The 12,123-nt window shown below is 40.4% G+C and overlaps 1 protein-coding gene across 2 annotated transcripts; it reads left to right on the top strand.

Annotated features, from left to right (window-relative positions):
* The first annotated feature begins 3,293 nt into the window (after window positions 1-3,293).
* On the top strand, window positions 3,294-11,791 carry LOC309713139 (lysosomal dipeptide transporter MFSD1-like). Of its 2 annotated transcripts, XR_014278511.1 has the most exons (14): window positions 3,294-3,519; window positions 3,975-4,075; window positions 4,171-4,280; window positions 4,364-4,419; window positions 4,522-4,665; window positions 4,763-4,921; window positions 5,003-5,118; window positions 6,301-6,401; window positions 8,987-9,098; window positions 9,187-9,324; window positions 9,421-9,560; window positions 9,652-9,763; window positions 9,852-10,248; window positions 10,284-11,791. XR_014278511.1 is itself a non-coding variant. In XM_082544533.1 (13 exons), the coding sequence occupies exons 1-13, from the start codon at window positions 3,498-3,500 to the stop codon at window positions 9,987-9,989; spliced, it is 1,449 nt and encodes a 482-aa protein (XP_082400659.1). In that variant the 5' UTR covers window positions 3,294-3,497; the 3' UTR covers window positions 9,990-11,791. The 2 variants fall into 2 exon arrangements, 1 of the variants encoding a protein (XP_082400659.1); XM_082544533.1 differs by having other exon boundaries at window positions 9,852-11,791.
* The last annotated feature ends 332 nt before the right edge of the window (window positions 11,792-12,123 follow it).

Here is a 12,123-nt window from a genome sequence, read left to right as displayed (position 1 = left end):
AGCCCTGTTTCGTAAGCGACGAGAGGGGCTTTTACCTCGTCGCAAGCATATCCTATCCACATAGGATATGCTTGTGAAGATGGAATATGGGGGAGAGCAGAAGTGCGTTAAAGTTCCACAAAGTGATGAATGAAGGACATGCATATTGTATTGAAGAAATAAGTGATGAGAATGTTGTTATTTGCATTTACCAGCTCACCTATGTCAGACTTTTTGATAAACAAAATTCTAATGAAAGTGAGAACTGTCATGATCCTGGGCCATGTTGGCCCAGTATTCTTAGTTTTCATGTATTTTTGTATTTTGTTCCTTATTTAGGCCATGCTTCCTCGGTTGCCCTGTTACGTTGTTCCTTATGTGTTTTCCCCTTGTGACTCTTACCCCCTGTGTGCCCCTCTGTGTATCTGTGAGCCCTCGTCTCTCCTTGTGTTTTATTCCATGTTTTCCCCAGCCCGTTATGTCTGTGCTCTCCCCGTGCTCTCTCTCCTCCTGTCTGAACCTCCGTGTACTTCCTGTTTTACTTTGACAGTCTCTCGTCAGTATGCGTCATGTTGTGTTCACTCCTGCCCTGTCTCGTTATCTGTGTCAGCTGTGTTCCCCATGTGTTCCCACTTCCCTCGTTAACCCTCTGTGTATTTATGTCTGCGTCTCCCTCAGTTCGGTGTCGTGTTCTCCCTCATGACTGTGTGCCCCTCCGTGTGTTTCCTCGTAAGTCAGTTCCTTAGTACTTTCCAGTTTAGTTTCATGTTATTTTGTATCGCTGTTATCTTTTGTCATCTTTTGTCAGCAATAAAGCTGTATTTTGAGTTCAGTCCTGTTTTCCCGTGAGTTTGCGTTTGGGTCCTATTTCCTGCCTGCCACACAGCCAGTTCATGACAAGAACATGTACACTGTTACATCTTTCAGAAAATGTTTTGAAATTGTAGTGCACAGTTCAGAATAAATGTTTTTCAAAAACCATTGCGTCTTTTTAGTAAATGTTTATTTCCAAAAGAAATTTCTAAAAGTTCAAAACAAGAAAATTCACGCTTTTTAGAATTAATTAGAAGATAACTCTTATGTAGTTAAACTAAAATACTCTTTGAGAGTTAATATATAAACTCTTAACACCTAGTTAGCATTAGTAAGTGTTAAATTATCAACTCCAGACAGATTTGGTGTTTAACACTAAATCAGAGTCAACGTTCCAACTCTCCAAAAAGAGTTAAATTAACACTCTCTGGTGTGGACTGTCGCGAAATCGATCAATGTAGAGCAGTGTCACAAACCACGGAGGCCCCAGGAAAGTGCAATCAAACGTTGAGTTTATTAACAGCCCGGAGAAAACATCAACATATGTCTTCTAATAGCTATAAACAGACATAGAACTTCTCATTTTGATAACACCTTCCATACAAGGTAATAATCTTAAGCCCTCAGAGTGACTGAGGGCTGGTTATCGCCTCCAGTCATCTGTTACCAAGTAGAATAAGATGCAACAGGTTTGCAACAAGAAGCTGGAAACATTTGGGCCTCTGCTCAGGCCTATTCCTAGATTATATGTATTATATGCACTGTAAGCATGCATTGCAGTTATCCTTCTATGTTCTAGTTTCCCTCAGCATGTATCACCTGGACAGTCACGCCAGTGAAGCTTAAGACCCTTAATGAACCGAACATCAACTCAAAATAAGCACAGATATGCAATGTGTATAAAATACTTCTAAACGTACTTGTAATAAAAGTTAACATAATGGAAGGATCCTCAAATGGACATCTTCAATAAACAACTGTAATGCAGTATCAATACTGTGAGAAATATTATTAGATGAAATAATGCTGTAAAGAATGTTATTAATGCAATTACAATGATGCAGATTATATGGCAGCAATAAAAGAATTTCTGTATCTTCACAGCACCCATATAGACACTTTCATAGTGTTGAAATCAAATCTGACAGTGTTAATTTGAACATGCTGGATTTGCTGTGTGCAGGACACCGGCCCTCGAGGCCTGGAGTTTGACACCTGTGGTCTAGGGGCTCACTCTGTCTCGGTTTTGTATGCTGCACATGAACTCAGCTGGGGATTAATGGATGTAAAAGTTCTCTGGTGTGCAGTAATGGTTATCCACACAGAGCTCTAAAATTCAAAACCTGAATCTTAAATTGGACTGAAATTATCGGTAAGCCAGTGTAACTGAATTTTTAACATGGTCATATTTGAGTACTTAGATGTTTTGGTAAGAAAATTGCATGCAGTCCAACTTTTAATAAATTCTCACCGCCTATGAAAGGTCTGTAACTTAGAAACATCTTGGGGCTTAATAGATATATGTAACTGAATATTATCTGCACCCCAGTGATAGGAAATTTTCTTTGAAAGTGCAGAAAAAAGGTAAAAGCCCCCAAAATTCACACGACGGGTAAGAGAAGTGGACCTGAACTTCAAAGCAGCTACAAAAAAGGATCGCTCAGACACGTGTGAAGAGAACTACTCTATAGCAACATACTTTAAATTTACGAACTTATTTGATACCAAGTAAATACAGGACCGATATGGATACTTTCTAGGTTTTTGTTTATTTATTTATTTTGAGACCTGGAATCTAATTGTTCCCGTCTTTAAAGCACTTTGGGTCAACCTCTATTGTTTAAATGTACTTACAAACAATAGCCATGTAAGTCAACACAAAAGTGCATGTTTCATAGTGCATATTTGAGGTATTGTTTTAATTTCTTTTCTTCTTTTCTTTTCATTACTATATAAAGCACCCTGAGTTGACTGTTGTGATTTTGCACTATATAGATAAATTAAAATGATTATTATTTAATGATGAAATTATGAAATTATTTATTTTAAAAAAAACAACTATTTATCGAACACTAGATACTGAACTGGTATATATTCGCTACCAATACCAGCATTGGTATTGATACTACGGATATTTGCCGACCTCTCTTATTGAGCATAATGTGATGGTCAACAGTATCAAGAGAAGAGGTCAGGCCCAAGATCAGCAAAGCAGAACATTCTCCTGCATCACCCAGCATCAAACTGTCATCAGTCCAATAAACAGCACAGAAGCCTGATTGTAATTTATGAAGTGCTTGTCCAGGAGAGCTGTCGCATAGCCACAATCTTGGCTAAAATCTTTGCAACAAACGGTTAAAAATAGTGTTATTCCTTAAAAAAAAAAAAAAACTAAATAGATTGAATAAACTATTTTTTGTAATTGTTATAGTAATTTTGCTGAAAATGTTTTTGGATGTAAACGTTTACTTGTCAATAAAGCTTCCAGAAAGAAAAAAAGCGGGGTACTTCCGGTCTCCGCTGCTTCGTAAACGTGCCGTACGTCATTACGTGTTCATATTTACGGCAGCAGCTCCATCCATGTGGTTTTAAGATCTGCGGTTTCTCAACGTCAGCTGCTGAAGAAGCGTAGCAGTCGCTAACTATGTTCATGTAAACAACAGTGAAGGATATGGTTTTTGACGCTTTGTTTTACAGCTAACACGATGGCGCAGCCGGCGGAGAAAGGTATGTGTCACTACAAAGTTATTTATTAAAAACACAGCAAGCCAGCATATTTTACTGAGCTGACCAAGACCTCTGCTTGTAACCCTGCAGACGCTTCCCTAAAAAAAAGCCTCTTAGTGACCAAGTCAGCATTTTATACTTCCAGTGTCACAAAAAGAGCTCGTGACTGTAGGAGAAGTTGGCTGAACACGAAACTCAGTTCGCTCTGTGCGTAATTAGCACACATAATTCTCCACTCTGTTCTTCGTAATTCATAAGCTTAACTGAACAGAACAAGAATAATTACATATATTTTTTCCTCCTTTAAAAACAAAAAACAGTGTCAGGTCGCACAGTAGCACTTTGTTAAAAACCAAAAATATCCTCAGACATAATAAAATATCTGTTATATTGGCTGCTGCACTTTTAAATCACCTGATGTTGCCCTTTCTTTATTGTGCTTCACTGTCTTGCAGCATACTATCGCTTTGTGGTGCTCTTCTTTAACTGTCTGCTGACCTTTGGGTCCTACTTTTGCTTCGACATTCCCAGTGTGTTACAGGATCAGTTCCAAGGGGTGAGCAAGAGGCAGCGCTGCTTACAGATCGCATCAATATTGCACGACTTGATTATCAGCAGGGAAAGACTGATGTTGTTTTTAATGTTTGACAGAACCTGACGTGTCCCAATGCGACGGTGATCAATGGGACAGTGGACTGTGTGGAGGGACTGGGGATGACCCCTCAGCAGTACAATCTTCTCTATGCCATCTATGCTTGGACGTAAGCACGTTAATGCATTGATTTCACTGTGAAAATGCAGAAAAGTGGCTTATCAATGAGAAGCTTCTCTCTGTTATCAACAGGAATGCAGTAGTGGTGATCCTGGCTGGATTCCTGATTGACAAATTAGGAAATCGCTGTAAGTTTTGTTTTATGTTTTCTCTCTGCATGGTCTGCAGTTATTTTTAATCTACTGACAGTAAAATGATGGTACAACCATTTCTTTTGCTCCTCTTTGCAGTCGGTGTGTTTCTCTTCTCTTTTCTCTGTGTTTTGGGCTCATCGCTGTTTGCTCTCGGCTCCCACTTCAAGGGATCTCCCTACTTGCTGCCGCTAATGCTCACCGGCCGTCTGCTGTTTGGATCAGGCAATGGATCTCTGACTAGTAAGTTCTCTTCATGGATATGAACAAATATTCTCTGCAGCATCGCCTTTGAGGAGCATTTCTTAACCACTCAGTTACCTTTCTCCTTCTTCATTAGTTGTTCAGAATCGCATCACAGCCTTCTGGTTCAAAGGGAAGGAGTTGGCTTTGGCTTTCGGCCTGACCCTGGCCTTCTCGCGGCTGGGCTCGGTGTTGAACTTCTTCCTCACGCAGAAGTTTGAAGAAAAATATGGCATGCAGTGGACACTCTGGGGTGGTAGGTGACGAATGCGAAGAAATCTCAAGGATTATGGTGTGGTGCCATGTGACCTGGGTTTCTCATGTTATTGTTTCTTAGGCGCACTGTTGTGTGTGCTGGGCTTCACTTCCGCTGTCATTGTCAGCACCTTGGACAAGATTGGAATGAGACAGCTGGGTCTCGATGGAGCCATCCAAGAAGAGTCTCGCAAAGTGGTACGATCAATATCCTTTAATAATAACAACATGCATACATAGGGATGGGTATCGTTTAGGTTTCATCCGATACCAGTACCAAACCGGTACTTTTGAAACAGTGCCGGTGCTTAAACGGTACTCAAACCAGTGCTTAAAGAATAAAGAACACAAAATTGGTCCAAAAACCTCATGTTCAGCTGTTATTTTGTAAAAAGATAACAATGTTAGCCTTTTCTGCAGCTATAGGGCATATATGGTATCACTCTTGGCTGGAAGCAGTGCTTAAATAATGGAGAAAACACAAACTTTGTCCAAAAACCTCTCATGTTTAACTGTTTTCCACTTTTTCTTTGGTCATTTTAGCCTTTTTGGCCAGGGTGAAGGGAGTATCTGCCATCAAACAAGAAGACAGCCGCATGTAACTACGACTTTGTTTGCTAGTTCACCTTACATGCATTAATGTAATAACGTGGTTAGCCTACTCAACGTAAATTACGCATAAACAACATTAAGCTACTCACGCAGAGAAGAACGGCTGCTGCTGCTGCCATCATCATCCGTCATCATTTCTGCTACACTGGCAGGGCTAGGGGCCAGGACTCTCCTCTTCGGGTTTTTGGGGGATGTTGCTAACTCCGGGTCGATAACAGGCACCACACCCGCAGTAGATGTGCTCGGTGTGAGGTCTCGCAGGAAGCGATCAAATACGGCGCATTTCTCGGCTTTTAAAAACACCGCTATGCGTCGCCAGGTGTTTCATCGGATTTGAGGTGTTACCTCTTTTGCACAGTATGACCTTAAAGCACTTGTTGCAGGCTGCTGAGTTTGCATCTTTTGCTGTGAAGTACAGCCAGACTTTTGACCGCTTCGCCTTGGGCATTTTTAATCTGTAGCTCTGCTCTAAAAGAACGTACGTACCTGGGCCCACCTACTATCCTCGGAAACGTAAAATGATTGGCTAGAATCTAAAGTGTATCACAGCTCAGGAAAAACAAGCACCGAAATGAAGCACCGAAATCTGCGCTGCTTTTCGGTCTGGTTACTACCGTTTATGTCAGAACCGGTGACATCATGGCACCGGATACCGGTACCCATCCCTATGCATACGTAACATTGATGATTTAAACCTTGTTTTTTCAGTATTATGGACACACTAGTGATCTGTGTGTGGAGCATCATTTATTGTTGTGTGTTTTGTAGAGGATTCAGGATGTGAAGCTCCTGTCAGTAACATACTGGCTGCTGGTTCTCACCATCATGTTCTTCTACAACGGCATCTTCCCCTTCATTGCTGATGCAAGGTAGAGTTCTTGACATAAAGTGTGTGCATACTGATGAAATACAGTGATGTGAAAAAAATGTTTTCCTCCTGCCTGATTTCCTGTTTTTGTTTTTGTTTTTTTGCTTGTTTGTTTGTTTTCAAGCATTTGCGATAACTGGCAATGCGTCTTCACAACGCTGTGGAAGAATTTTGGCCCATTTGCAGAATTGTTGTCATTCAGCCACTCTGGAGAGTTTTTCAGCATGAACCAGCTTTTTAAGATCATGCCACAGCATCTCAATCGAATTCAGGTCAGGTCTTTGACTAGACCACGCCAACGTTTTTATTAGATAAGATGAATTAACTGTGGTGTGTCAAATCTTTGGAAAGCTGAGTTTAGTTTCTCTAGCCACACCCAGGCCTGATTACTTCCAGACGTTTTTATAAAAGTAACACAGCATTTTAGAAAAGGAACATTAAAATATGGTGGTGGTAGTAGAGCAGGGCGATATGGCCAAAAATATTTATCACGATATATATTTGAAAATTTGCGATAACGATATAACTGACGATATAATTGATGCGAGACAAAATACAACTCCACAACATTACTAGCGCAAAAAGACAACCTTCCATTTATTTTCACTTAAACAAGAAGCTGGTTTTTATGTACATTAAAGCTTTATAAAAATGTAACAGTGCAAATGCAAATTCCTTGCTGAAAGTTTAACCAAAAGGCATTTCCAGTAGAAATGGGCTGACATATCCTGAGCATAACCATATATAATATCCACTGAAGTTAAAAAGAGTTGCTTTGCAACATTAAACTGCAGTGTGCAGTACGCATTTTTCGGACCATAAGGTGCACGGGATTATAGCGCACATTAAGCGAAACAAAGCAGTCAGATAAATCAAACTTTATTAAACTCATTCTTCTTGCTTCCTCCACTTCTGTACCATTGATTCATTAATGTTGAATTCTCTGGCAGCTGCTCTATTCCCATGTTGTTGCAGTATATTAATGACTAACCTCGTATTGTGGATGGATTATCTCAGTTGTTCTCCTGACTGAAGTTTGGTCCGTTTACAGCATCCTGCCATGCGATTGCATTTGTCTCTAACTATCAGGAACCTTAACGTTAACTTTTATAAGTGGAAAAGTGTTAGTGTTCGTCCTCCAGCTTCACTGTTTATGTTATGCTAACATAGCTGTGTCACTAGCGATCACGTAGCACATCATTATATACCAGCTAGCCCAACTTCAGTAACCCTACAAACGTCACTGCTGTTAAGTTTCCTGTCTTCATTTATGTTTGAAGTGATAGCAGAGCTGTACGTTTGAATTTTTTCAGAAATCTCTCAGTCAGAACGTGCTATATCATGCTTAGGTAACTAGCGAAACTAGCGAGCTAACTTCCGCTAGCTTCCTGCTAACTTCTAACTCCGTTAAATGTAATAACTTTTGTTTTCATGGATGTCTGGAAGTTAAACTTTATAGTTACACCTGGTAAAGCAGCAATGCTGATCGTTTTATTAAAGATGAAAGAATTTAGACAGTTTTTAACTCTCAGTGATGCTGCAGTGTTGTTTGACCTGAAGCATACAGAGTTTAGGACCCAGATTACTCCCAGATTTAAGAGCATCTTAGTCCGACAAATACGACAATAATGACGGCCGCTTGCATGTTCTGCAAAAAAAATGTGCTTTGTTGTGTATCTGACGGACAAACACCAAACCAGTTCCACATCACGGAAGTTGCACCATTTTTACAAACCAATTCTGGTTCATCTGTTTCACTCAACAATCGACCATGTGCGTATGAAAACAAAGGCACTGCGCGTGCGCGTTTTACTCCCATTCTATCGCGATATTTCATTTTCCTATCGTTGCCTAACATTATACCGGTATTACCGTGAACGGTATAATATGGCCCAGCCCTAGGTGGTAGTGTGATGGTCTGGGGCTGTTTTGCTGCCTCTGAACCTGGAAGACACGCTGTGGTAAATGGAACTGTGTGGCACGTCTATCAAAACATCCTGACGGAGAATGTCAGGCCATCTGTTCATGACCTCAAGTTGAAGGGCACCTGGGTGACCCAAACCACACCAGCAAATCCACCTCTGAATGGTTGGAAAAAAACAAAACAAAATGAAGACTCTGGAGTGGCCTAGTCAAAGTCCTGACCTGAGTCTGATTGAGATGCTGTGGCATAACCTTAAAAAGGCAGTTCATGCTTGAAAGCCCTCAGATGTGGCTGAATTACAACATTTCTGCAAAGATGAATGGGCCAAAATTCCTCCACAGCGCTGTGAAGACTCATTGCCAGTTAACGCAAACGCTTAAGTGAATTTGTTACTGCTAACGGTGGCCCCGCCACTTATTAGATTTAGGGGCAATTACTTTTTCACACAGGGCCATGTAGGTTTGGATTGTAATGTAATATTTACATTTGTTTGATCTGAAACATTTAAATGCGACAAAGATACAAAAAAAAAACCACCTTTACACACCACTTTCAGAGCAACCAGTGAATTATAACCCAGCATTCCTTTGAATAGACCAGCACCAAAGTGATACTGGTGTCATAAGCATTCACATCTGCCATTTATTCTTTTCATTTGCCAGCAAGTTCATCCAGGATAAGTACAGCTACTACAGCCAGAAGGAGGCGGCTTATATTGCAGGAGCAGTCTATGACAGCTCACTGGTCCTCTCAGCCAGCGTGGGCATTCTCATCGTATGTATCTTTAGTCTACACCAAATTGTATTCCTGCATTGAGTTGAGTTGGTTTATCATGAAACACTCTCGCTGCCATGTGTTTCAGGATTATGTGGGTCTGCGGGGAGTCTTCGCAGTGGCGTGCGCTGTCCTCACGCTGCCCGTGTTTGGACTCCTGGCTTTCACTTTTGTCCCTCCTCTGGTTTCAACCATATGGCTGGGAGTCACCTACTCCTTTGCGGCTGTGAGTAAATAGACATCAGTAAAATGGTAAATTATTACTATGAATTAATGTATTTCCTAGTATGTTAAACTTGTTGCTGCCTGTGTGGCATTCCAGGCCAGCATGTGGCCGTCTATTCCCCTTGTCGTACCTCAGGCGACCCTGGGAACTGCCATGGGCCTGGCCACCTCCGTACAGATGATTGGGATCGGGATCTCCAATCTCGTTGTTGGACAAATACTAGGCACCAAGTCCAGGTGGGGAGAACCTGACATTAGAATCTCATTGCCGTGCACTAATGTCCTTCCAGTCTTGTTTAGCTTTGCAGTTTCTCTATTTGTGTTGCAGTGAAACTAAGATCCCGCTGTGGCGTTGGCAGAGGATGATGATCTTCATGTTGGCCAACACCATCAGCTGCATTGTGACCTCAGTGCTGCTTAATGTTGTTGATCACAGACAGGTCAGACATCTGTAGAAGTTATCTCATGAGTTTATACTCTATACACACACTCAGCAGGAAGTTAATTATTATTTTTTTGTCCCTACAGGGTGGGACCCTGAACAAGACAACCAAGAAGTCAGGGCAGGAGCAGAGAGACCCGGACCGAGAGCCGCTCACCCAGGCAGAGGAAGAGCCAAATGAGCAAGATGGTGATGCTGTTCAATCTCGTTCTATTAACTCTTAAGGTTTTCATTTGCACAGTTTTTTGTTATTTGAGCATTATTCTTGCTGTTTTTGAGTGATGCAGTCAACTCAGAAGGTATTCAAGACCTTTCCTTTTCCTTTTTCATGCCATTCATTAAGTTTTCAGCAGCTCTGACGAGTATCCCTGTCATACAACCATCATGCTGCACTGTAGGGATTACAGTGAAGTTTTGAGCAGGTTATGAGTCATGTCTGGTGTTGGCTAGATTATCTTTTCCTTTCCTTTGAGAAAGTTTGCTGTTTGGAAGCTCAATGAATCTGTTATGCCTTTTAGTTAGAGTAACTTCCATGTGGCTGCACAGCCGTGAAGGCGATTAGTAAGGTGCTGTTGAGATGGATATCCTGGGCTTCTCTCATCTCACAGATAACCAAACTACCGTTAAAAGAGTCTCAGGTCCTTGGTCGCCTCTTTGACCGAGATCCTTCTTGCAAGAAAAGCATACGACGAGTCCTGCCAAATCAGGTCCTTTATATCATTTTTTTTTTTTAAGTCAAATCGTTCCTGATTGCTTCAGAAGTTGTTTTAAAAATAAAAAATTTCTTTAAAAAATCTACAGTTATAAACCATGTTTTAAATTCCCTCTGGTGGATTTCACTCAGGTTCTAGAAACATTTCCAGGATTGTTAAAGAAAAAGGGATGTATCTGATGATGGTAACACAAAAGCAAACAGTCTGAATACTTTTGTAAGTTACAGATTTCTGTTCGAGTTTTAACTTTGTGTTAAAAATTGATTACAAACACTGAAACACATTTTGTCAGTCTTGTTGTGACTATGACTTTACTGCTATAAATAATTGTGTGGAAATTCCTGCAGTTACTAAATTTTATTTGTAACAACAGTGAGATTCTTGTAATTCTGCTGCTTTCCAAACTTCTATCATTTCAGTTTAGTATTTTATCTGTGCAACTTGAAACTTAATTTGTTTTCCCTCACAGTGACCACAAACACAGCACATGACAGACACGATCAGCACCTAGCTGCTACACACGGTGGTGCTTATAACTGCTAGAAAGAGTTATTTCTCTCACACATTTGGTTTCATGAAAACAGATTTAGAAAAGAGTCATCAGAACTTGCGTTTATTGAAATATGCAACATAAATGGTGATCATGTAAGTAGTGTTCACAAAATGTTTTTCTTCACACAAACATGTTAAAGATGTTCTTGCAAAGTTGCGATTTCAGCACATCAACTTGACCTGCAGGTGGAGCGTTCGGTTGTAGTCTCTTTTATGAGTGCATGTTAAACACACAACAGCCATTAGGTGGCGCTCCTCACACATGTACAGTTTGTATCAAGATCATGGGATTGTGAAGAGTCCACTTTTCTCTTTGCAGGATTTTCACCTCAGTTGGATGTTTCCCGTATTTTAACCTTTTGAATTTTATTGTCAATCCCCAAATATGCAATGGGCCCTTTTTTTTTTTTTTAATAAGTGATTGTGGGAATTTTGGGGGAGGTAGGCAGAATAACAGTACTTCATATCACACCCATCAAACTGTCAACACCTGTAAGAATGTGGCCTTGGTTAAAATAGCTGCAGATAAATAGCAGCACACCCTCTTCAGTGAATACCACAGAGTCTTTAAGGCGTTCACTGATTTTCCCCATGCCGCCTAATTCTGGACATGCTACTACTTTTTATATTGTTAGTGACATCGGTGTATTTAATTCCGTTTTCCATTTGTATTGGTCCAGTGATACTCGGTCTTGTACAAGTTTTTTCCATTTCTAAAAGACAAAACATCAATGCTACTAAATAAAATCTAAATGCAAATACTTGTGCAAAATGCCTTTTGATTCTTGAGTCATAACTTACAGTATCAAGGAGTATGACAGGAGGAAGAAGTAAAGTTGGTGAATCTGACAACATTTGAAGATTTTCAATTCATTCCTCTGTGCAGCTGTAACCAGTTATAATAACAATAAATAAAATAAGCTGCATTTTCTTCTCTTTTGATAAGAAAAACAATCCTGCAGATGATGTAACAATCGTACTGTTCTGGATCTGCTGTGTCACATTTACTGTTCAGTCACTTGTGTTGTGCTTCATTCATCTGCTGGTTAGATTATAGCAAAGCTGAGACAGCATGAGTAAGGTGGGTTAAACG

This window comes from Aulonocara stuartgranti (assembly GCF_965226115.1).
Source record: "Aulonocara stuartgranti genome assembly, chromosome: 8".
NCBI classification, from domain to species: domain Eukaryota; kingdom Metazoa; phylum Chordata; class Actinopteri; order Cichliformes; family Cichlidae; genus Aulonocara; species Aulonocara stuartgranti.
The sequence above is the reverse complement of the archived record's forward strand: the minus strand, read 5'-3'. Positions and strand labels throughout refer to the sequence as shown.

What these genes read in the sequence shown, in the direction of transcription:
- LOC309713139 (XM_082544533.1), top strand. Translation starts at nt 3,498, where the DNA reads ATGGCGCAGCCGGCGGAGAAAG. An exon ending in GGCGCAGCCGGCGGAGAAAG is followed by an intron (nt 3,520 to 3,974) that starts GTATGTGTCACT and finishes ACTGTCTTGCAG; the next exon opens with CATACTATCGCTTTGTGGTG. An exon ending in AAGAAGAGTCTCGCAAAGTG is followed by an intron (nt 5,119 to 6,300) that starts GTACGATCAATA and finishes TGTGTTTTGTAG; the next exon opens with AGGATTCAGGATGTGAAGCT.